The sequence below is a fragment of the Nanorana parkeri genome, unplaced genomic scaffold (genome assembly GCF_000935625.1).
Source record: "Nanorana parkeri isolate BGI_ZX_2015 unplaced genomic scaffold, ASM93562v1 scaffold124, whole genome shotgun sequence".
Classification (NCBI taxonomy): Eukaryota; Metazoa; Chordata; class Amphibia; order Anura; family Dicroglossidae; genus Nanorana; species Nanorana parkeri.
Window position 1 is genome coordinate 1176551 of NW_017306392.1, and position 24171 is coordinate 1200721.

A 24171-nucleotide genomic window follows, 5' to 3' on the forward strand; every position below is an offset into this window, starting at 1 on the left:
AAGTAGGCAGAATGTTGCTTCAAGTATATGAGTTGGTATTACCAAAATCAGGCACACTACATGCACTACACTTGCAATGTACTCCTGTAATAAAAAATGTGCCATGAGCTTACAATTCAGTGTAATAAACTGTGGGCAGGGCTAAGCTCTGTGCTGAGAAGCTATCCTGACAATATTGTCGGGATCCTCCTCACCCATTGAGTGGCAGCAGTTTGTAGGAGCTGTTGCGTGTTCATGAGAACCTCTGCAGACGCTCAGGGCACATCCTATCAGAGTTTATTCATGTCAGGTCACAGGTCTTCACACGCTAGCACATCCATCCTGCAGGTTTTCTTTCGTTCCCTCTTCCCTTCTCCGCCACACTGTTGTCTCCTGACGATACACATAACACATTGCCTCTAAGACCGTCAGTTCATCTCCCTTCTCGTGGCCTCGCCCTCCTTCCCACTGCTGTCTTTATCTTGTCATCCCCCCTTGTATATTCCAAGACGGCAGAGGGGAGGAGGGTGAAACACGAGGATGGAGAGGAACTGATGGTCTCAGTGCCGATGTGTTATGTGCATTGTCTGGAGACAGCAGTGTGGAGAGGAGAGTGAGGGGAGGGGAAAACCAAAGACAAAATGCAGGATGGATTTGTAAGTGTTACAGGTCTCTGCTTATTTTGGGGTCCCTAGGTGAAATTAGGGGTCTTGGAGACCCCTGATGTCTCCATAAAGAGGACCTGTCACATCTCTTTGCTATCACATATGGGGTTTCTTAGCCCCCTATGTGATAACAATAGAGTTAAGTGGGGGGAAAAAATAGGAAAACAAATTAAAGTTTTAAACAGATTTTTTTTAAAGTCCCCACCAATACATACACGCGTGCAAACATGCATCGAGTGCGCAAACGACAATTGCGCCCTTTACGCCGCACATGTTACATATCGCCGCGAACGTCGCAGTGAGAGCAATAATTTTAGGGCCATCAATCACTGATAACACTAAACTGACGATCGGTAAAAGCTTTTAAAGTGTCACCTATGGCCAATTTTGGGTATGGTAGTTTTTCCGATTTCGTGGGTGCACGCAAATTTAGGGTTTGACATGTTTGGTGTCTATTTACCCGATGTGACCCCATCTTTTATATTTAACCAAAAAACTGGGTAAGAAAAGAAGGATTATAACAATGTTAAAAAGAAACTTTTTCCCCCAAAATGTTCTGTAATTTTTCCTTAATATAGTAAAAAATAAAAAAAAACCCAGTGGTGATTAAATAACACCAAAAGAAAGCTCTATCTGTCCCCAAAAAATGGTATTAAATTATTTTCATTCATACTGAAAAATGGCCTGGCCAGGAAGGGGGTGTAAACACCTGGTCAGCAAGTGTTTAAAGAAGAACTAATTATACTCAACCCCTACAGTGGGGCTACCCCCGTCTTGTAAGGGTTAGGTGCTTGTTTTCGTCCAGCGAGGAAAAAAAAAAAGTTATACTCACCAGTACCTTGCAGCTGACTGACTGTTAGACCGGTCTCTTCAGCCTGTCTCCTCCTCGGCTCTAGTGATGGAATGTCCCTCAGCATCCTCACATCCTATACAGTCTATAGAACGTGATGTCTCATAGGACCTTAGGCCACTGGAGCGTAGGGGGAGTGAGGCAGCAAGCACCAGTCTAACTGCAAGCCACTTGCGAGGTTCAGGTGTGTATAGCTTCTTTTTTTTTTTTCCTCAGAGGAAAACAAGCACTTAACCCTTGCAGTGCGGGGCTTATCTCTCCAGTGTTTGTCCTGCACAGACAGGGCCGCCGTCAGGGGGATACCGCCCATAGTCATGTAAGGGGCCCGGGCTGCCTTAGGGGCCCGACCAGGACCCTTACAGGAGTATCGGCCGCCGGTGACAGGCGAGGAGGAGCCCTGGCCCTAGTAGCGCCTGTGCCCCAGCATTGCCGATCCAGCGGCATAGGAGCAGTCTGGGGCCCCATCAGCACCGCTGCTCGAATGATCTCTGACCGACCGGAAGTGACATCACGTCACTTCTGGCCAATCGAGCGGCAGAGGAGGAGGCCAGATGAGCAGGTAAGAAGAGCTGGGGGGGGGAGGGGAGGTGAGAGATATGCAGCCCTGACCAGCCCAAGTGAGACCCCTGCAGAGCCCACCATAAAGAGTATGAGATGGGCTGTGTAGCATCTATGGTGGGCTCTGCAGGATCACTCTCAGGTATGTGTGGGGTCTCAGGTGGGTCCTGCATCCAGTGCATCATTAAAGGAGAACTATGGAGTAAGTGTTTTTCCCCATAGTTCTCCTAAGGCCCCATTCACACTAAGCGACACTTAGAAATCCTGTCAAGTTTGCACTGCTATCTTGGGCTTAATTAGAAAGATGTACCCTCATTTCCTGTTCTGCTTACAACAGTTTCACTAGACAGGAAGTGAGGTTAAACAGACAGAAATAAAAGGGGAAAAAAAATAGTTTATGTCTTTGTTGTTATTGGTGAGTTATGCTAACTTCCTGTTTGGTAAATCATTGCCAAATCAGAAAAGTGCAGGGAAAGCTGTAACAGAGCTCTGGATAACTGTAAAAAGATGACAGAGGTTCTAGCCCTTCCTCACTCTACCCAAAACTAGAAGAAAATATTTTTGGCTTGACCGATAAGGTCCGATCAAAATGCTGCAAGCACTATTTTGATCGCTCCGAACAGGAACGCAGGCATAATGTGCCTTGCGATCCCGTGCGGCCAGTCGCATTGCGGCCGGAGGGCGTGGCTATGGTGCCATTCTCTTCAATGGCCCGCCACGCCCCCTCCTCTGCCCCACAAAAAAGTGAGCCGGCCACAATGCGATGCATGCGTTCTGGCCAGAATCGGGTTGGAACGCACTGCATCTGGTGTGAACGAAGCCTAAAGGCCTTGTTGGTAGTTACACAGAAAGTGGGTACACCTGATCTGTGAGCGCTACAAATTTTAGTTAATAGTTATTTTCTTTTTTCATATTTAAGCACAGAACAGGGTTTTTTTAGGCCATCATGCCATCTTTGTTTGAAGGGGAGCATTGTTCTCCAAGAACTGTAAAGTAAAACTATAAACGATTGGCCAATGATAGTCTTTAAACATCCTGTGCCAGTGTAAATACATGTTATTCTGCATTTTGTCCCATTTAATAAAGGCACAAGGGAGACTATTTCTGGCCAATTTTCAGATCCATTCCCCCTGAAAATCTTTCTAAACGTTTTTTTCTGTGTTAATAGATGCAAAAATAAATATTCCTTGATAGATTTTCTATCATTTTCTGCAGATTTTCTGCATTATGACCACTAGCTGGAGCTGAGGAGCATTGGAAATAAATATTTATTTCCTATACTCAGCTCCAGCTTGCGGCCAAAATGCAGTATTAAATTACATACATTTGACCCCAAAAAATAAAAAAATATACTAAGAATGTACATTTTTGAATTTTTTTTAAGTGAATGTTCAGAAAGAACCACAGGGTGAATGGCTCTATGCATTGGTTATAAATAACCCCCTAAAATTATGTTTCTACTACAAAGTAAGGCAAAGTTATTGACAAAATAAATGAAGGTATTGTTAATACGTTGTTAAATAGTACATGTTTAAATTTAAAAAAAAAAGGGTTATTTAGGTTTAAATATGATTGGAGATTTCGGTAACATCCTGCAATGCATATCTAGTGTTCCCAAGGTCATTAAATGGTTAATAGCGCAACAGATTAGTTAGGATTAGCTGTTTTTTGGGGGGGTTTTCAGAAAAGTGACTTCTACATTGTGTGTACCAGTAAGAAAGGTCAATTGATTTTTTTTCTTTTATCTTTTCAAATGAAGTTATGCAATAGAAGGGCATGCCTTTTAGAATTGCTAGAAACACATCATGTACACTCATCTATTTACATACATCATGCAAACTACAGCAACGTCTCGCACCCTATGTAATTACCATGGTATGCTTTTTTTTTTTTTTTTTTTACAAACTACACTTTAGTAGACATTTCAGTAATATATAAGTTAAATATGTCTGGGTTTTCAGTTTATTTTGGGAGTTATAGGTCGCAAAATACAAGGAGTGAAATACAATTTTAGTGTGGAACAATTTTAGAATGTGGTATGTTTGTCTCCTAACTTTAATAGCCTCCTCGGCACTATATTTTCTCATCATTTTTTTATTAACCACTTAAAGACCGGGGTGTTAAACCCTCTTCCTGTCCAGGCCATTTTTCAGTATTCAGCGCTGCAGTACTTTAAATTACATTTATTCACGTCAAGCAACGCTGTACTAAAATGAATTTTATACCATTTTTTGGGGACACATAGAGCTTTCTTATGGTGGTATTTAATCACCACTGGGGTATTTTTTTTTTTTTACTATATTCAGGAAAAAGTACATAAGATTTTGAAAAAAAAACAGTTTCCCCAATATTAAATTATAAAACATTTATTATCACCCAATTTTTTGGTAAAATATAAAAGACAGGGTCACGTCGGGTAAATAGACAGCAAACATGTCAAGCCTTAAAATTGCGCGCTCCAGCGAAACCGCAAAAAAAACTACAACACCCAATATTGGCGATGCTTTAAAAGCTTTTATCACTCATCAATTTAGTGTGATCAGTGATTAATGGACCTAACATTATTGCGCGCACTCCGACATTCGCTGTGATATGTAACGTGCAGCGCAATAGTCGTTTTTGTGCATTGGTGCACCGAACGCGTATTTACGTTTATATGTGCATATATGTGAGGGTGGGGGACTTAAAATTTTGTGGGATTATTTTTACATTTTTTTAATATAACTTTTTTTTTTTACACTTAATGTTATTGCTATCACATAGGGGGATAACAATCCCCCTATGTGATAGCACAGGCACACTGACAGGTCCTCTTTAAGGAGACAGGGGTCTCTAAGATCCCTAATGTCTTCTGGGGACCCCCAAAGAAGCTGATGAAGCAGAGATCTTCTTCACCAGCTTCTTCTCTGGCTGTAGCAGCCAGAGAAATGACAGCTGAATGCGGAAGTGATGTAATACACATAATTTCCGCATTCAGACGTCAGAGAGGAGATCAGCAAGGAGGAAGATGCTGATTTCCCTCCCATGCTCCTGCTGACCCCTGCCCTAAGAGATCAGCAAGGAAAATGTTGATCTCCTGACACCCTCCTGAGCCGGTCACGGGCCGCAGATGGGGCAGCGGAGCCCTGTATTGAAGGTGAGGGTGCATGAGGGGGGACAGAGAGACGGCGGCACTGCGGGAGGGGGTGCGTGCAGGGCAGCACATGCAAGCGATCAGATGGCTATAGAGCCGCTGATTGCTTGTATGTGTAACAGCCGTTACCGGCCATTTACATGTTGCCGTTTTTTTCTGCTCGTGCGTTAAGTGAAGTGGTTAAAACCCTTTATTTTTAAATTGATGAATTAGACTCAGATAAGCAAAGCTAAAAAATATATATATAAACTTTAAAGAAGGAAACATTCAGGTAAATACACTACACAGTTGATGGTAAATGTTGTTGCTGTAAATCTGGTGGCCCTTGGCTAGCTCTAATCCAGGAACCACCAAAAACAATAATCATAAATTCCCATCAAAGTGGTTGGTTTATTTTTAGGTTGTAAGTCAGCTCTAGGCTTTAGAGTCAACCCTCAAGACAAAACCTAGGCCTTACTCTATTTCTATTAGCTGAATCCCTTCTGTCAACATTTGATGCTCGGACTTTGATCATGTAAACAGCGACCTCCTACACAACTGTGTGCAAAATAACTAGTTGTACAGTTCTCCAGGGTTGACTGTGTCTCTACCGAGATTCATTTTCCTAGGTCGCACATGGCTTGGCTACGGGTGTTGCTGCTCCTGGGGTCCTGTTCTCTCGCCTACACGTCTGACTATGCAGCCCCTCGTTATAATATCAGCTTGGACCTGCCTCCTGAAGAACGCTGGAAGCCAGTTATTGAGCAGTATAATTTTACCGAACTACATCAGTATATGAATAATTTATTGAGGTAACTGTTGAGTTTGCCAACAATATCAGTCAAATTTATAATATAATGGTACACCGACATTACTATGTAGATTATTGTAATTACAGATAATTTGTCACATATGGACATTTATTTATTAATATATTTATTTATGTATTAGTTTATATACTGACTTGAGTGCTGTACAAATATAAACAATAGGTACTTATTTTTATTACAGGATACTTTGAGAGCTAAACATAAGAGATTTAAATTGGTTTTTTAGTACGTTGTCCTCACATGTGACAGAGATCAAATAATCAACGTGCATTATATGTACTCCCTGTCTCTCACATGCCTGTTAGGCATTCAGATTGGGATAGATACCCCATGGTTAATTTTGCATAGCTGGGACAAATTTGATGCCCATCGCTTTAGTTTTAAATTGATATGTGTCCTAAGAAGTTAATACTGTAGATGATGTATCAGAAGTATGTCTGGCAAAAGAGGATGTGATTTAAACAATTTAAAATTGCCAGTAAACCCGATTTATGCTGAATATTGGAATATAAAAATGTTACACCCAAAGTGAATAATTAGTAATCGTGTTTCTAGGATATTTCCAAAGGTGAATGTGACACTAAACTCAGGAGGACTCTTTAAGGACTCTTAAAAATGCATTCAAGTACCCTATTAACAAAAGTGTATCTTATTTGTGTATCACTCAGCTGTAGATCCTCAAATCATCTCTGAATTCATGCTGACACTGTATTTTCTCCTTTTGTTCCCCATGGTTCCTGTGTGTGTTGTAAAGTATCCAACGCTCCAAGCTCGATCATGGACTACAATCTCAATAGAAATTAGTAAACTAAATGTGAGATTGTAGTCCACCGTGGGAGTGAGCTTGGGGCGGTGGCTACTTTACAACACACACACAGGCACCATGGGGAATAAAAGTAGCGTGGGGGGCGTGCATAGCTGGCTATGCCTCTAGATAGGCAGAGGCAGCTGCCATTCACGCAGCTGGGTGGATCTCGACAGAATTCTTGGGATCCATCCCGGCTGCGGTGGTCTCATTATATCACGAGCTGTAGCGTGCGATATACTGAGCTTTAGGTGACGGGAGGACCCATGACCCTTAAGAGAACTATGGGAAAAAACACTTACCCCATAGTTCTCTTTTAACTCATGAGTTTAGTGTCACTTTAAGTATGAAAGAAGATTATTTACATATTTTTGCTCGTATGAAGCTATGTATGAAGCTATGATTAATGCCAAAAGGAATGTTCAGTCTTTTCAATAGTTAATAGATAAACATATAAAAGAGATCAGTGAATAATCTTATTAATATATATAATATTTTTAAAACTTTCTACGTATAGTTGGTAAGTGCACATTGCAAGTCTATGGGGGTGATTTACTAACCTAAACACACACACGCACCAGGTGCGTGTGCATTTTTACACAGCAAAACGTATTTATCAACCAAACACGAGCAACGTGTCACATTTTCACGCCGTTATGACGCGTTTTTAGTATTTACGTACGTGCGCATCATGTAGCATGCGCCATAGGCTACACGCCGCTCTAATAGCGGCATGCAGGTCTCTAAAAGCGTATTTCCACTAATGCCATATATGGAAAAATCATGCACATGATTCATATATAATGCTGCTTCACAGTTTAGACAAAAATGGTTAGCTCATGCATTTACATTCCTGCATTCATCAACGCAAGCAACACAACGTAGAGCTAATTTACACAACATCACCTTGCAATTCATGCAGGGCTTTGCACAACACACCTGCTGGGTGTGTACACACTACAAAGGTGTCTAGATTCCACCCATAGATCATGCTGGGAGGGAACACACTATAGAGGTGTATACTTGTTCATGGCGTGTTTATAAGGTTAGTAAATCAACCCCTATGAGTCAGTCTGCTCACTTAAAACAATGCACTTCCCGTGCGACCAATATCTTATCTCAAGTGTTGTTCATAGACAGATTAATTGTACTAAGCCCTGAAAACTCCCTCTACATGCTCCAATTTCTATTTTTATTACAATAGTACAAACATAAGAAACAGTAAGCTTGTAAAAAGGTAAAAGTTGACTTTAACCCAAATACTACAAATAATTCAGGTATATAATCACTGAAAATACACAATGCCTTCCCTTTAAATTAGACCTGTCAGTTCACGTTCCAGGACCACAGTGAAGGCAATACCTTTACTCTCCTTTAAAATGTATGTAAACCCTAAGAATTATATCTTATTTGTTCCCTTCTGATCTGTTAAATATAAAATTATAAGTGTTTTGTTATTTTATAAGTACAAAAAAAAAATATTTTGACTGCCATCACAGCTAGGTACTGTAAGATACAATAGATTAGAAATGTGTTCTTGTATTTAAATAAACTTTAAATCTTCCTGGTATTGTTGAGTGCTGGCCCACCTCATACTGTATGTTCCTATTGGTCCTTACTATGGTGGGCAGCCTTAGGAACTAATAGGAACATATGGAAGGCAGGATGGGGCAAACCAATGCTCAACCCTACAAGGAAGTGTCTGAACTGGCATGTTTTAGCACACCGAAGATCAAAGAAGAAGACATGTAAAGGTATGTGCATGCACCATTAAGTGCCTACATTGTAATTCTGCTCAGTATCGTAGTAATCTGAAAAGTTTATTTTAAAGGGAAAGTATAGTTTATTTTTAGTGATAGCAAAAGAACTTTGTAAAAATAATTATGCTAAAACATGAACCACTTATGGCCTTACAAATGTAATGTTTTGTTTTTGTTGTTGTAGTAATTTTCACCTTTTATTTTCCAGTGTGATAAAAAATCATTGGTCCAAACACATGTATTATATTATGGCAGATATTTACTTAGACTTTATTGCTCATGAACCATACGCTGGGGAGATCCGTGGTATAGCCAAATCGCTTGGCTTAAAAACGTCTGAAGTAACCCTCATAAACCTTTTCTATGAAACTGTTATGTAAGTTGTTTCCAAGTTTTCACATTTATTAAATAAGATATGTTATCAGTACTTGGGCAGTAACATAACAGTAGTAGTTGCAGAAATGGGAACCAATACTGGGCCTTAATCCTCTGAGGTTCCATCGGCCTGGCTAACAGTCGCAATGCTTTGCTGGCTTCAATGCAAAGAAAATATTAAATGCACATTTTCTCTTAATATGGGTGCATTTATTATTTTTTTAAAGGTGGACTTTAACTTTAATTTTGCTCCCATTGACACCAACAACTCGGGGCCTATTTTACTCTCACTGACACCATGATAGGGCTCATTTTACCCCACTGACACCAACAATGGGGTTTATTTTATTCTACTGACACCAACAATGGGGCTTCTTTCCCCAGTCATCTTCCAGGACAGCCAATGAGAGAAGGCTCCGCCTGCCTGCAACAGGAAACACATCAACCACATTAATTAAAAAGGCACTTCCTTCCACCCCAATTCAGTTGTTTTGTGTTTCCTCCGGCTACACAGGGGTGAGGTTCCTAGGTTATTGGATCAATACCCAGGAAATGACCATTGCATTACCAGCAGAAAAAGGGTCCTAGCTGTTAGAAGAGACACTGAGACTGAAGTTGCTAAGCAACGTCTCGGTCAGATTGGTAATGAGAGTAGTGGGGCTGATGACGTCAGCCATCCCAACAGTTACCTGGGCAGAATTCCATTCGAGGCCGCCACAGATTCGAATTGGCTGTTGAGGCTCTGGGGAGGTCGACAAGAAGACCTAGACAAAGTAGTCCACATCATGGATGCGATCAATCAATCCCTGCTGTGGTGGATGGAGAGTCGGAACCTCTCAGTAGGCAGGCAGTGGTGCCAGCCAGCACCATTAATAGTCACGATGGATGCCAGTGCCTGGGGGTGGGGGGCCCACTGCCTGGGAGCACACGTGGCGAATCAAGTCGTCAAACTGGAGAGAGCTGAAGGCGATAGGGCTGGCCCTCTACCAGTTTCGAGATATTTTAGCAGGCCCTTCATTAAGCTCTATGGGCACATTAAGGTGTGAGGCAGTTGTATCATGTTACATCTCGCTGCGCTGAAAAAAGTACTGCATGCAGTACTTTTTTTTCAGCGCACACCACCGCAATGCATGTGTGTTGTGCTGATGTGAATGAAGACCAGGCAAAATGCTTTGTCTTGCGTTGGGGCTGCATTGGAAAAAAACGGTCAGTGCACCCCCAACACTTCTGGTGAATAGCCTACCCTCTTTTAGGGTACCATCAATCTTTGACACCAATGTGTTTGCCAGCAAAAAGTATACTCCTCCCAAGAAGCAAGGCTGGAGTTGAAAACTCATGCTTCATTAATACCTATTTTAGGAGCAATTAACCTGTTACCTCTAAACTCCTAACTAATGTAGAGAGAACAACCACCCCTACCTAGTGGCTAAACCACTAGTTACAGTATAATAACTGAGAATGCTTGATGCACCTATGTCTGTGTAAGCAGCATGCTAGCACCACACCACATTTTTTATTCTTTTATTTAAAATATATACTGTATAAATATAATTCCTACATGGTAAAAGGTGGAGAAAGGCTGCTGGAAACAAATTATGATTTCCTAGCACCAGAGTGACAATGATAAAAAAGATAATTGCCTGATGTCAGGTGGAAAATACAATTTAGAATTTTAGAAAATGTGTTTTTTGAACAGCTTTAGAAAATTACAGCTGCTGCAGATTAAAATAAAAAGGTAATTTTTAATAAAGTTAAATTACAAAATGGCTTGTGTAACAATTGTATATGTTATGTTATTCTTTTAACATTTTAGTACCGTTTGGGAAGTACTGTGTAACTTTTTCCAAATGCTGACAGCTTTTTTATATTGGAATGTTAACACAAATGTTTGTCCAACATGTTTAGGGCCTGCACAAGTATAATAGCAGAAACTGAAGAAGGATATATTTATCATGGAAGAAACATGGACTTGTACATTCACACAGACCTAAGAAAGCTAAGAAAGCTTGTGATTGATGTGGATTTTATTAGGAATGGGCAGGTACAGTTTAAGATCTATTAACTGAACAACTTTTACAAAGCATAACCATACCTGGGAACTTTTGTAACCTGTAAGCCTGAGATTCTGGAAAACGGGAAAGTGGTATTGGATGTTTTGGGAATTAATGGTGCGGTCAAAATATCGGAGCAATATAAATAACAAATACAAAATGACCTTCATATCATGTGTGCTCCAGGAACCCCTCGCACTGAGTGTATTGGGGTTCCGTCTGACTGACCCAGCCCCTTAACCCTTGAGTGCCAGCCCCGCAGCTGAGATCTATTATTAAACATATCTGCTGGACTGTGACACCTACGGTGCATGTTGGGTGATAAATCATGTCTTTCTGCCATAATAGATATTTACTTGGGCAGAACTTTTTTTACATGAATTGTTGATCTCAGATAAACAGCGATTTTCATCAGGTGTGTTCAGGTAAAAAAAGGGCATATGATTAGTTTATTTCATCTAAAATGAAAGAATGGAAAATGATGCAAGAGAATGCTGTGTGTGTTTTAGAATCCCTAGCAATGTTGGTACTTGTTTTGTAATTGCTATTATTTTGTTGTTCAATTCAGATTGTGTACACAGGAACAACCTTTCCAGGACTGGTTGGTCTTTACACAGGGCAAAGTCCCCACAAATTTACTATATCTGCAAATGCTAGAGGTAAATTTTACATATGTGTATTCTCTCTATGATATATATTTATTTCAATGATGCTACTAAAACTGGCAATAGGCATTTTCATACAAACATCTTTTATTAAAAGAATGATTTGATTTCTTCCACATTGGGTGACGGCTTAATGTCTGAGTCAGTAGTAGGTGCTCACCAGCCCAACACCCTCTGGGATGATTATTCTGACTCCGATTGTTGTGATAGCGATTTATCCCTTGCTGAGACCTCTAAGCCTGGCCTGTATAAGCAGATACAATCACTGCGGACAATCCGTGTCAGATAGCTGAACTCACCAATACCGTGTTCGTCCACAAAGGTTGCTTTATTCTGAACGTGAAGATAACAGGATAACAGCAGATGGATGGTTACAGTATTATGCGGTCAAAAAATTATGCCTTTCCTAGCGTACTATGCAGAGTACATGTCTCCTGATTACATGTGGCTGTTAGCTGTTGCCATGACACAGGAAAACTAACAAAACGAAGGGTGGGGCTTACATACAGAGCAACTGTCATACAGAAAAACAGGTGCAATATCACAAAGGCCACTAGATGGCAGCATAGGAACTAGACATATAAAAACGCCCATAGGAAAAGGTATAGGGAACACAATCTATATAAACCTTCTATCTAAATAAACTTATATGCCCCATTGGGGCGGCACAATGATAATTGATTGGACAGGCTTGTAAAACACTGTCCGATCACTATTGCTTTTCCCCAATAGAGAAGGGATATCATAGATGTATAGATATATGATGATATATTTTTAAGTTTTGCACAGGGAGCGAACATTTTAATTTTTTGGGAGCTTTCTTCACTTGTCAAGTCCTTTGGATGAGTGCCAGACTAATCAAGAAGCGAGGCGAAATCTCCTATTGTGGAGGCAGGCAGGGATAAGAATGTATTATTTCTAATAAACTGCTGTCTTTGTTTACAATAGGAAGATTTTGATTGCCTTCCTGCCCAGTTGATGGGTGTCAGACAAAACAAGATGTGAGAGAAGTCACCTTTACAGGGACACAGATAGCATTGACGTTTTCACTGCCAAAAGCTGTTTTGTTTTTTTTGCACACATTCAAATGCACATTTTAGGCCTGATCATTACTTAACACTCCCCCTATCACATATTTCCCTGAAGAAGAGATCCTGGAGAATAAAACTGTAGTAGTTGCAAATTTTTATGTTACGGGATATTAGCGCACAGGTATATCAAACCCATATTTAAGGTAGAAAATACTCCAAGTTAATTTTATTTAACACAAAGACAATATATTACCAAATATTTTGGTAAAACATAAAAGACAAAGCTTCATCTAGTAAATGGATGCCAAAATGTCAAGCCTTAAAGAGTAATTCCACTTTCCAAGGCGAATTTGGGAAAATGGAATTACTCCCTCCAATCTGGCTCCCTTTTCCTCCCTGCTCTACTTACCTTTGGCCGAACACTCCTTCCCCTCCGCGGTGCCTGTGTACTATCCATACTCCATAAACAGAGGCGCAACTTTGCAATCTGTATTTTGAGTTTCACTCGCAAATGGTGAGCACTCATTGGAAAGGCAAAGGTAAGTATAGTGGGGGAAGAGGGGGGGGCAGATTGGAGGGGGTAATTCCATTGTCCCAAGTTCACCTGGAGAAGTTGAATTACCCTTTAAAATCGCAGGTGCCCAGAAAATTACATCACACTGCGGTATCCAAAACTGTCCATGGGTGATGTTTAAAACCCTTTACAGGTCATCAATTGAGAGTTAACAATGAATGAGGGCCCTAGAATTATTGTTCTCACTCTAGCATGCTTGATAGCACCTAATAGGTGTGATGCAATAAATGTTTTCATACATAGGTGGTTTAATTCCCAGCAGGGCTGATCAATGAAGGGATGTTTGCTGATTGTCCTCCGCTGTCCCCACTGATACCCGCCATGGATGTCCTAGACTCCCAAAAGGTGCAGTGAAGCCCAGGATACATGGCAGGGAAGGAAGGGGGGTTGGTCACGTGAGGAGGTGGTTCTGCCAGCTCTAGAAGTGATCGAGCAGCTTTACGGCCATGTGAATAGTTTCTAAAACGAAGACAACAGTCAGCATCAAGAATCTAAACAAGTTACCGTTTTCTATAGCTGTTAACAGGTCCCTGCTCCCGCTGACGTAAAGCTTACGTCAATGTCAGCGAAAGGGTTACAAGCATTTGTTGTAAAAGTGATTCTGTTGCTTTGCCCAAAAAAAAAAAAATCAGCCTGCAGAAGAATAATGTGTAATGTGATGATAAGAAATGTGCACCATCCAAAATGTTTAAATGTTACCTTTTCCTTACAGAGGATAATCACTACCTGTGGAAGAATGCACTTTCTCTTTTACTACAGAGATATCCTGTCAGCTGGCTCATCCGAAATGTAAGCTTAATGTGGTTCAGTACAAATGTACTTAAGCACTTTCAGTACAGCAGTAAATATGTTTATGAAAAATGAATTTCGTCAACTATATGCCCAGGAAAATATTCATTAATGCCACAGTGATTATTATCATCATGCTGTCTGTAACTTCAGCAATGAATGCGATAATTAGCGATCTATATAGATATACACCTTTTCCTGCACTGCTGCCCTGCTGAACAAAGTGGATTCCTGATTGTGTCGCTAAATAAAGGTTGAGTTAAAGAAGAACTCTAGGTGTTTGTTTTTTTAATTAACCCTTGCAGCTGGGCTACCACTGCACTGCAAGGGTTAGCTGCTCGTTTTGTCTAGAAGCAAAACTAAATATACTCACCTGATCTTTGGTCCCGCGGAAGTGACCACTCAACTCACCCTCCACTCCGGCTGTGGTCTGTCACTCGGTGTCCTCACGTCTAATGGACCGGCATTAGAAGTGGTGATGTTACGGGTCCTTAGACCACTGGAGCCCGGGGGAAAAGAGGCTGTGGGAGGCTGCTTTAAAAACCAGTTGGGACCAAGGATTAGGTGAGTATATTTTCTTTCCTATACCAAAACAAGCACCTAACCTTTGCCGTGTGTGAGTAGTTAATTAAAAAAAAAAAAATCTTTAAAAGTTTGGAGTACTTCCAATGTACAAGCCTTCACATCAGGAGCCCATCCTCCCTTTAGGACCCCCGCCCCCCCCTTTGATATAGGTGAGGGCAGTGCACATTTCAGTAGAGCGGCTGTGTCACTTCAGGTATTTTAGGTGCCCTAATGTGTATTTCCCCTTTTGCAGCCAAATTGGGATAACACCTACTTTAAATGTGTTACATTGTTCCATTTGCATTGGATAACTTTAAAAAAAGGTTAAAAAAATGCTGCTTACATTTTTAGGTGTTCTTTTCTTGCTTAAAAATCTTCACAGCTCCCTCCCCCCTATGTATTGTTAAGAAATGGGGCCGTGGGAAGATTTGTTACTCTAATTAACCCAGTCTATACTCTGCTGGCAGATATCATTATCACTTGTGAACTCATATTAAACACTGTCTGTCTTTACAAAGGGTTAAAGACTTAGAAGCATTGTATGTTAATAAGTCCCTCTACTTTCAAATTACTTAGAGTAGCCTGGAATCTGCACAAAGGTCTTCACCAAAAAAATAGTTAAAAGTAAGTTAAAAATAGTAAGGAGTAGGGATGCACCGATACCGATACTAGTATTGGTGCCGATACCGGGTATTCGTCCAAATGCTCTGATACCTTCCCCTATACTGGAACTTCCAGTCAGAGAGAGATTTCCTCTGACCAGCAGTGCCGCAAGGGAACATGGAGCCGGCTCCCCGGCCAATAAGGAAGCCAGGCGTTGAGCAATGACCCGCCACGCGGCTTTCTGATTGGCCGAGAAGCCGGCTCCATGCTGTTTGGCCGGCTCCATTTTGATTGGCCGGGAAGCTGCCTTTCCGGCCAATCAGCATCAAGCCAGCCAAACAGCATGGAGCCGGCTTCCCGGAACCTCACACTTTTTTTTTTCCTCTTCTGCAGACTGTAAAAAAAAATGTCTCTAATGTCACTTTGCTGCAAATAAATTTTGTCCAACAAACGAACATTCGTACAGACTACCGCTAACGAATTTCGAATGCCGAAACAAATTGATCCAAATCCTGAAAAACAAAATTACGCAAAATCCAAATGAAACGAAAGTAAACAAATTTTTTGCCGGTGCACAGTTCTTAATAGCAGATCCTCCCCTTTAGCAGAGGACACCTAACCATTTTTTTTATCAATGTGACCAAGACTGAAGGGAGCCCAGTATTTTAAGCCTCCAGTTAAACCAGCTGTTTTTAAGTCCAAGATATTTGGCATTTAGCAAATTCTAGGAAGTGTATAGCACAATTTAAATTTTTCAGTATATTTCACTGTGGTCATTCAATCACTATTGGAGCTTTTTTTAACTCATGAGGTAATTAAAGGAGAATTATGAGGCAAGTGATTTTCACTCAGCCTCATAATCTGAGTGGGCCTGTGACAATGAGACTGTCACAGGATGGCTCAGTAGATCGGGAAGTGAGCGAACACATACCGTTGCTCGCTCACTTCTCAATCTATCCGTGCAGAGAGCTGTGACTGTCACTCACGGCTCCCTGCAGGGATTCCCCCCTCCCCTGTCTAATCCTCCAGCGCTGACTGGAGGGGGCGGGTACAGCTGGCTCTGCCTCTGGATAGGCAGAGCCAGCTGTCACTCACGCAGCTGGGTGTATCCAGACAGTGTGTCGGGATCCGTTCCGGCTGTGGCGTCTCAGTATACCGCGAGCTGTAGCTCGCGGTATACTGAGCTTAGGGTGATGGGAGGACGCTAGTTTGTGTCCTCCGGTTACCCTTAGGAGAACTATGGGGAAAAGCCCTGACCCCATAGTTCTCCTTTAACTACAGATTAGGTCTAAACTGGTCTGAATGGCCTTAATTATTTGAAGAATGATTTGGGGCCTGCATTCTCTATAATTCAGATATTCCTGTTTAAGTTACAATTTCGTTATTCCACAGACCTTGAACAATGCCCCAGATTTTGACTCAGCAGTTGAACAGCTATCAGATACTGAAATCACTGCTGAAATATACCTTACTGTTGCCGGTACAAAGCCAGGAGAGGGTGTTGCTATTACTAGAGACAGAGATGGATTGGCTGATACTTTAAATTTAAATGCCTCTGATGGAAGGTGAGTTGTAATATTTTAAGTCTGTTTATTTTTGCTGCACTATATCTTAAAATGTCATGCATATTAAAATTGCACTGTACTGCATTTTACAAAATCTATAGTGTTTAAATAAATCTTACTATTAAAGAGACCCTATTATTCTTTCATAAAAATCATACCTAAAAGGTCCATGTAAGAGAAGACCAATTATTCTAATCTCATCTAATCTTCATTCTAATCTCTAATCTTCATTAGCCTGTGTCTCCTAACTTCCCTCCATTCCAGCTGTGCAGACTCTGACAGTCTCCATTCGGTATTTGACTCTCCTGGGACTGTTGGATGCCCGTTAATTACCCCCTGTGCACTGTGGCTCCTTCATCTAACCTCCTCATCTCAGCCATCTAGTAGGGGTTGAAGGAAGGAGCCATGGCATTAGAGCTGCAGCTAACGATTATTTTCAAAATCGATTAGTATGGCATGTAGTGGACAAACACTGGCATCCGAAACTTCTGGAAATAAGTGCAAAAGAGATTGACAGACTGCAGTGATAAAATGGAGACATGGAAGGAGATACAAGCCACGGGAAAGGTGAGTATAATGGCTCTCCTCTAGCAGAGAACTTCAGGTACAATTTGTTTGAAGAACATGATGGGGTCTCCCTAATGTGATTGTGTGGGGAAATGTATAAACTCTCTCATAAGATGATACCTCCTGTCTCTGATTTGGAGGGACTGTTCTGCATTTGGAATCAAAACCTTCTGTCCTACTTTCCTCCTCCGTTCTTCCTTTTTTTTGGTACAGATATCTATTTAAAAAAAAGGTTATTCTGCACTATAACCATTACCATACTTTTTAATTATCCAGTGCTATTTCACAAAGCCAGTATAAAGGAAAAGTAATTGTGACAAAAAAACATGTTTTTGTCATGTGAATGGTCTACATAACTGGGGGCGTGACAGGGGTATGTCCATTGCCTAAATACTATGCGCTGGAAGGTGTCCCTCTTTTTCATCTCAGAAAGTTAGGAGGTACAAAAGATTGCTAAGGGTTTGCCATTTTGATCCTATAAGAGCATTTTAAAATACTGGTACCTATATTTACATTATTTTACAGCTTTCCACACCTGTTGCTCAGTGATATGCTGTAACATAGTAATATGCTTGCTTGGACAGAATGATGACAGGAAACCATAATCTATAGATAAAAGTCGGTGATGTCATGGGGTAATCTTACACTGTTGCTGTAATTGCAACACCTTTGTGTCTGTAGCCAATGACTTCTTTACCTTGAGCCAGTACACATAACTGAGAGTGCAATGGATGGAACACATATGATACCAAACTGCTTGTACTTTTGCTCTAACTATATGAGCTTTGCATGCAATTTATATCGTTATAAGGTGAATTCCTTCTATATTGTATAGTTATACACTATGCAAAATATGCATCATGTGAAACAGAAGGTTGGTTTAATCATTACTCGGCTCTGGGCACTTATTTTCTATATTTTTTTAATTGGCTAACATTATGTGTGTTTCTTATATGCAGATGGTTCCTTATACAAACCAATTATGACCGAGGGATTCCACACCCAGCCCATGACAACAGAATGTATGTAAATGCTCATTGTGACTTGGTTAAAGAAAACTGCATAATTTGTTCACACTAAGAGTTTAGAAATTATGGGTCTGAAAAACAGTTTAAGGTTTTATTTTGGGTGGTTTTAAGTTTTTCAAAATTTGCAATCTTAAGGCCTGGCTCACACCTAAGTGATTTTACGCACAAAGAACACATTTCAATGCAAGTCAATGGCGACTGTTCAAACCTTAGCGTTGTTTTGCGCATGCGAAAACGCTGTCGGGCAAAAAGATGCAGGAGCTATTTTCAGGGGGATGATGCACGGTTTTGGACCCATAGACATCTTTATGCAGGGAAAAACATGTGTTTTTAAAGAAAGAAATGCGCAAACAAAAGCGCACAAAATTTGCGAATCTGGAAATACCTAGGTGTGCACCAAGCCTTAAGTGGACCTGAATTCAAATTAATGAACATTTACCATCAGGTTTTGGTACAAGAAACTTTACAAGTCTTTTCTGCAAAAAAACATTTTATTGCCAGCTATTTTTTGTTATTTGTAAACTGACTGTGGCCCATGCGCAGTGCAGTGTACAGTCTAGGCATCAAATATCGAGAAAGGAGTCACATGCTTAGAAAATGTAATTCTAGTTTGCATAAGTGTGGATCTGTGCACCTCTTGCTGCTTCTTGAATATTTTCCCATTAGAACAACAGTCATTAGGGGAGCAGCTCAGAAATGAGTAAAGCAAAGCTCTTCCAAGTTGACTGATTCCACATAGAGATACAGTGTAAAACAGGGTATGGTAAGTCAGTACTAGGGTAAAGAACAGCTGCAGGCAGCGTTCTTTAAGGGCTAACTGCTTTTTAATGTGTATGGAAACTACGTAAAGGAATTTTACTTACCTGATCCCCGGTCCCATGGCAGTCAGTGGTCACCTCTCTCACCTCTGCTCCGGCTCTTAGACTGTCCCTTTGCGTCTTCTCTTCATTAATAATGCAAAACTATGGGCCCTGCATTGTATGTGATTATGTTGGCAGGCGTCCGACCGCCAGAACATAGGGGGGAAGAGGCTGTGAGTACCTGTTTTGGAGCCTGCAGGACCGGGGATAAGGTAAGTAAAGGTCCCCCAGACATTAACAAGCAGTTAACCCTTGCAGTGCAGAGTGTAGCACCACTGCAAGGGGAGATGTGGGGGGCTGCAGAGGGGGGCCACAGGGTCCCAGGTTGCAGAGCTCTTTGCAACCTGTGATGCTCTATCTGGCTTGACGCCCAGCTCACTGATGTCATCGGTTGCCATGGAGCTGAGCGAGACTCTCTGGATGGGGTCCCGCCGATCTCCTGGTAACCAGTGATGTCAGTGAGCTGGATGGGATGGGCCATCGCACCACATACGCCTGGCAAGCAGGAGCACCCCCCAACCAGCAGCAGCACCCCCACACTCCTGGGTGAGGAAACCAGCAGCATGGCAACCCTCCACCCTCCTTCTCCCTGTTTCCCTTCCTTGCTTAAAAGGCAGCATAAAAGGTAGGGATGGCCCTGATGGTATCCATGAAGATACTTATATTTTAAACTCTAAATACATATTAATGGGCTTAACATCTCTGAAAAATGCTCACATCTGCAATCCTAGAGTTAAGCCTTAATTTTGTAGCATTTTTTTACAGGTCAAAGTTCCATTTTAGGTTGGGAATGTGTGCTTTTGAATTATACATGTATACAAAGCAATTTGTCACATGTTGTCCACTCATATGTAGCCTTAAGGTGCCCTACACCTTACAATTATCGGACGAAACTTTTCGTCCGATGATCGAATAGTTGTACGATTTTCGTACGGCAGCCCCATCCTGCCCCGATGATCGCAAGATTAATTTAGCCGTAATTAACGAAAAGCACCTGGACGAAATGCGGTAAATGATTTGCCGTATTTTCGTAAGCGCAGTGTAGATCATGCGACTTTTGACGGATGGAAACTCCAGCAACCTTTACGAAAATCGTACGATCTAGCAAAGTTTTCAAACATGCTTGACCGTCAAAAGCCGTGCGATTGTACAGTAATGTCGGTCGGACACTGCAATGCACACATACGATTATCGGCCAAAAAGTCGATCGCATACGAAAATCGTCCGATAATTGCAAGGTGTATGGGCACCTTTAGAATAGTCCGTTTAAATAAAACAGCCCAGATAGAGACAGCACGTGCAGCAAGTATGACAATATAATTCAAGGAACTGGCAAAGAAGCTCCCAGAAGTACTGTGGTTTGCTTCACTTTGAAAACCCCAGGAAATGAAGCAATAATCAAATTTCCTAAACAACATGACTAGTGTGTGGGGAAAAAAGGAATTTTAATATATAAAGTAACAGATACCAACCAACTAGAATAAAATTGCAGACTCTGGGAGTTATTACTGCTGCCACCGGCACCTCTCCATATATGGAAGAGGACAAATAGTATGTCAGAAGCACTTTAACAAAACAGGGCACTGAACTTAAAGCTTATCTAAACCCAAAAGAAAAATGTAATATATTGTATTTTACCAATTCTTGAATGTGGTGGCTGCATTCGTTTTCCTTTTTTTTACTTTTATTTTCACCTGCTGAACCGGCCAGTAACACGCTTCCTGTATCAGGCTCCACTCTAAAAATGAGTAATGGAGTCACCTTTGGACAGCAGAATTGTCAACCTGTGGAGAAGGTAGTGTTAAATGCACTAGTAGATTTAGATGGAATTGACTAACAAATTACAGCCGAACTCCAGCTAACACTTTTTACGCAATTACAGCAACAGGTTTTTTTTTCTCGTTTTTGAGATAAAATTTTTATATAAGTGAATAAAATCTGACCATTGTAATCCCCCCTGTCAGTATTAAATAGTTTGTCTCAACCTTCTATCCGCCACTTCTACTGGACAGCTTGATCTGTTAAAGGAAGTTGAAAAACAGACTTTCTAGTCGGATCACGATTCACCAGGTGAAAATAAAGGAAAGAAATGCCTAAAACAAGAAAATGAATACAGCCACCACATCTAAAAATTGTTACACTGCAATTCACATTTTTGCTTTTTGGTTTAGATACGCTTTAAGAAGGTCACAGCAGCAAACATCCAGCCACTCATAGAAAAAATTTGCCTACTATTCATAAGATCAGTGGAATGTGCCTAAGCAAAAGCCTCTAGCCTTTCACTATTAGCACAACTCAAATATTTATGCCTGGCTAAGGCAGAATTATTCCTCTTATGGTGTGAAAGAACATTTTACGAATATAAAAAAAAAAGTACTAAGTTCCTTGCCCTGACAGAGAGGTAACATTCAAGCTCTAAGGCAGCTATGAGTCTGATTGGTGGCTGATCTGCAAAGGTCGTTCTTTGTTCTCTAAGAGACACTTGTGGGAAAAGCCTCTGGCCCAAATAGGGCAACTTTGGCATATTTCCAATTTTGCCTCCTAGTACCAGTACCAAATAAGACCAAGGCTTTAGATTCCTTGCCTAAGAATTTTTCCTTGATAATAAAATCGTGTCATCTAATCGAAGTAGTTAACATACCATCTTTCCTTCTCTGTTCGGATGTCAAATCCTTTTTTTTTTAAATGGATACCTCCGTAGACCCATACATCAAAGATATACAGTGATTGACAAGAAGATATAATGTAAAGCTAGGGAATATAGCACCAGGCCCATAAACCAAGTTGGCTTACCTCAGTCAAGGTCTTTCAGCTTCCACCCTTTTTAATGCACGCAGACATGGCTGTAATGATAATTAATTAAACAGTTTGTTCATATTTTCACCATCTCAAATGACAGGAGTGTCCCTTTCTTCCCTCATTTTCATTTTAACTTCACAGTAAACCTGGATATTAAAGTCTACAAAGCAGGTGACCTCTATCATTAGCTTGCTGCCCATAAGACCTTCTACTGCTCTCACTCAAACTGCCTTTTTTATTTTTCTTCATTTGCCTCATATCAACGTGAAGTTCTGTAGTGGACAAATGTCTGTTTTGTGCTTGAAATCCTATGATTAAACCCTGTAGAGGTCGAAACATGTCAGGAATTGGTGATGGGAGAGTTCAAGTTCCCAATAAACACTGCAGTGGAAGGCCATGTTGTGCAGCTTTGTTGTTCCTTGTGTCGTCTCATACACAATAGTTTATGTAGCAGTTATTTATGTGGTATCAATTTTTAACAAAAGTGGGACTACCTTCTAACACAGTAAACATTTTGCAGTTATCCAACGAAAAGACTAATTTGTAAATAAGCCTTTCTTTTTTCACCAAAGGCACTTTGCTACCCAGGCAATGAATTCAACAGGACAAGAAAATATTAACAAAGATTCTTTATACAAGGTTGGTTGATGTTTACATTATACGTAGCATGCCTACAGAATTTTTATGTGTTTTTTTTTACTGCTTTTTATGTAACTGAGCTGTCTTCTAGCGTTTACATTAGTCCAGCCCGTGGATAGGAGGACAGCTCAAGTGGTGTTCCAATTCAATTAAACACTAGTAATAGCAAACTTCTTTGTGGTTCCTGTAACAGCTTAAGCTCTGGATGAGTTTTTGATTTTAGGGAGTTGCATCATATGAGCACAATCATACAAAAAGTAAACCAATCAATTTTATTAAGGAGCTAAAGAGCTTATGGCAGTACAATGCAGGTGCCAATTGGTGTCTGAGCCTAGCTTTTGGTGTGCCATCAAACTCCACGGGGAAGCCAAAAATGGATACTGTTGTATCAAACTCGTTTTAACACTTCTTGTCAAAGTTCGGCCTACCTGCCTCCAACCTGCTCCTGCTAATCCGTACTGTAATGACAGGCGCTACTCGCCAATAGCAACAGGCAGGAGGTAGCAGGAAAGGGACTAGCATGTTGCAGCATCCCACACTTGGTACTTTTACAATATATTAGCTTTCACTGCCTGTAAATTGGCCCTGATAGTTTTTGTTGTAGAGCTGCTAGGACTGAGAGTGGTTCCCTACCCTAAGGTGCATGCTGTAAATCTGTGAATAATTCTCAATTTCTCATATAAAATCATTTGTTCTTATTCATGTAGGTCCTGTCAACCTTCGGAGTGATAAAATGGTGAGCCTCTATAAAATGCTCTTCCTAATGTTTTTGATAAACTTTAAAAATCATGCTAAGAGGCAAAACTTTTATTAACCCTTGCTGTGCACTAAATCCCCCCCCCCACCCCCCAACTGCATACTCACCCAATCCTCAGAGCTGACTTGCTATTAGAGTGGTCCTTCCATCCTCGCTTCCCCTCCGCTGCAGCGGTCTAAGGATCCTTGAGTATTCACATCCAATACACTGTGTATAGGACGTGTAGCCCCACTGCAAGGGTTAACCCCTTCGTGACGGTAGATGTACACTGTACGTCCCGCCACAAAGTGCCTATGTGACTGGCCATGTACACTGTATGTAACCAGTTATTTAAGGTTCTGTAATGCCGGTAACCTCTGATTTTCAGCGGTTACCATTCATTAATTAATGCCTCAGTATTGAGGCATTCATTAATGAAATAGTTAAGCTTTTGTAAAAGCTTCTTTCTTTCATTAATGAAGGAATGAAGCCGTTACATACAAATACCAGATCGCTAAATAGTGATCCGGTATTTGACAGCTGAAGATATCGTAGCACCTCTCTGCTATTTGTTTTGACAGCTCCATAGACTGGCCCGATGTTTATGATACATTTCAGGCACAGGAATATTACAATGTATCTCTGTGCTTGAAATGTATCACTTCTGATCGTCTGAGTAGGATCAGACACCTTTAGTGAGATCTGATTCTGACATCCTGTCAGAATCAGTCTCCAAGGTTATTATTAGCTGTTCCTAATATTTAAG

The 24171-nt window shown here is 40.9% G+C and overlaps 1 protein-coding gene across 1 annotated transcript in view; it reads left to right on the forward strand.

Annotated features, from left to right (window-relative positions):
• The first annotated feature begins 5800 nt into the window (after positions 1-5800).
• The window catches only part of LOC108784678 (N-acylethanolamine-hydrolyzing acid amidase-like), a 21464-nt gene continuing 3093 nt past the window's right edge, over positions 5801-24171 (forward strand). The window contains exons 1-9 of the mRNA XM_018553548.1: positions 5801-5976; positions 8768-8935; positions 10840-10975; positions 11554-11644; positions 13968-14044; positions 16604-16776; positions 18303-18365; positions 22603-22669; positions 23377-23405. Coding sequence (XP_018409050.1) covers positions 5801-5976; positions 8768-8935; positions 10840-10975; positions 11554-11644; positions 13968-14044; positions 16604-16776; positions 18303-18365; positions 22603-22669; positions 23377-23405 — 980 coding nt within the window. The remainder of the gene's footprint in view (positions 5977-8767; positions 8936-10839; positions 10976-11553; positions 11645-13967; positions 14045-16603; positions 16777-18302; positions 18366-22602; positions 22670-23376; positions 23406-24171) is intronic.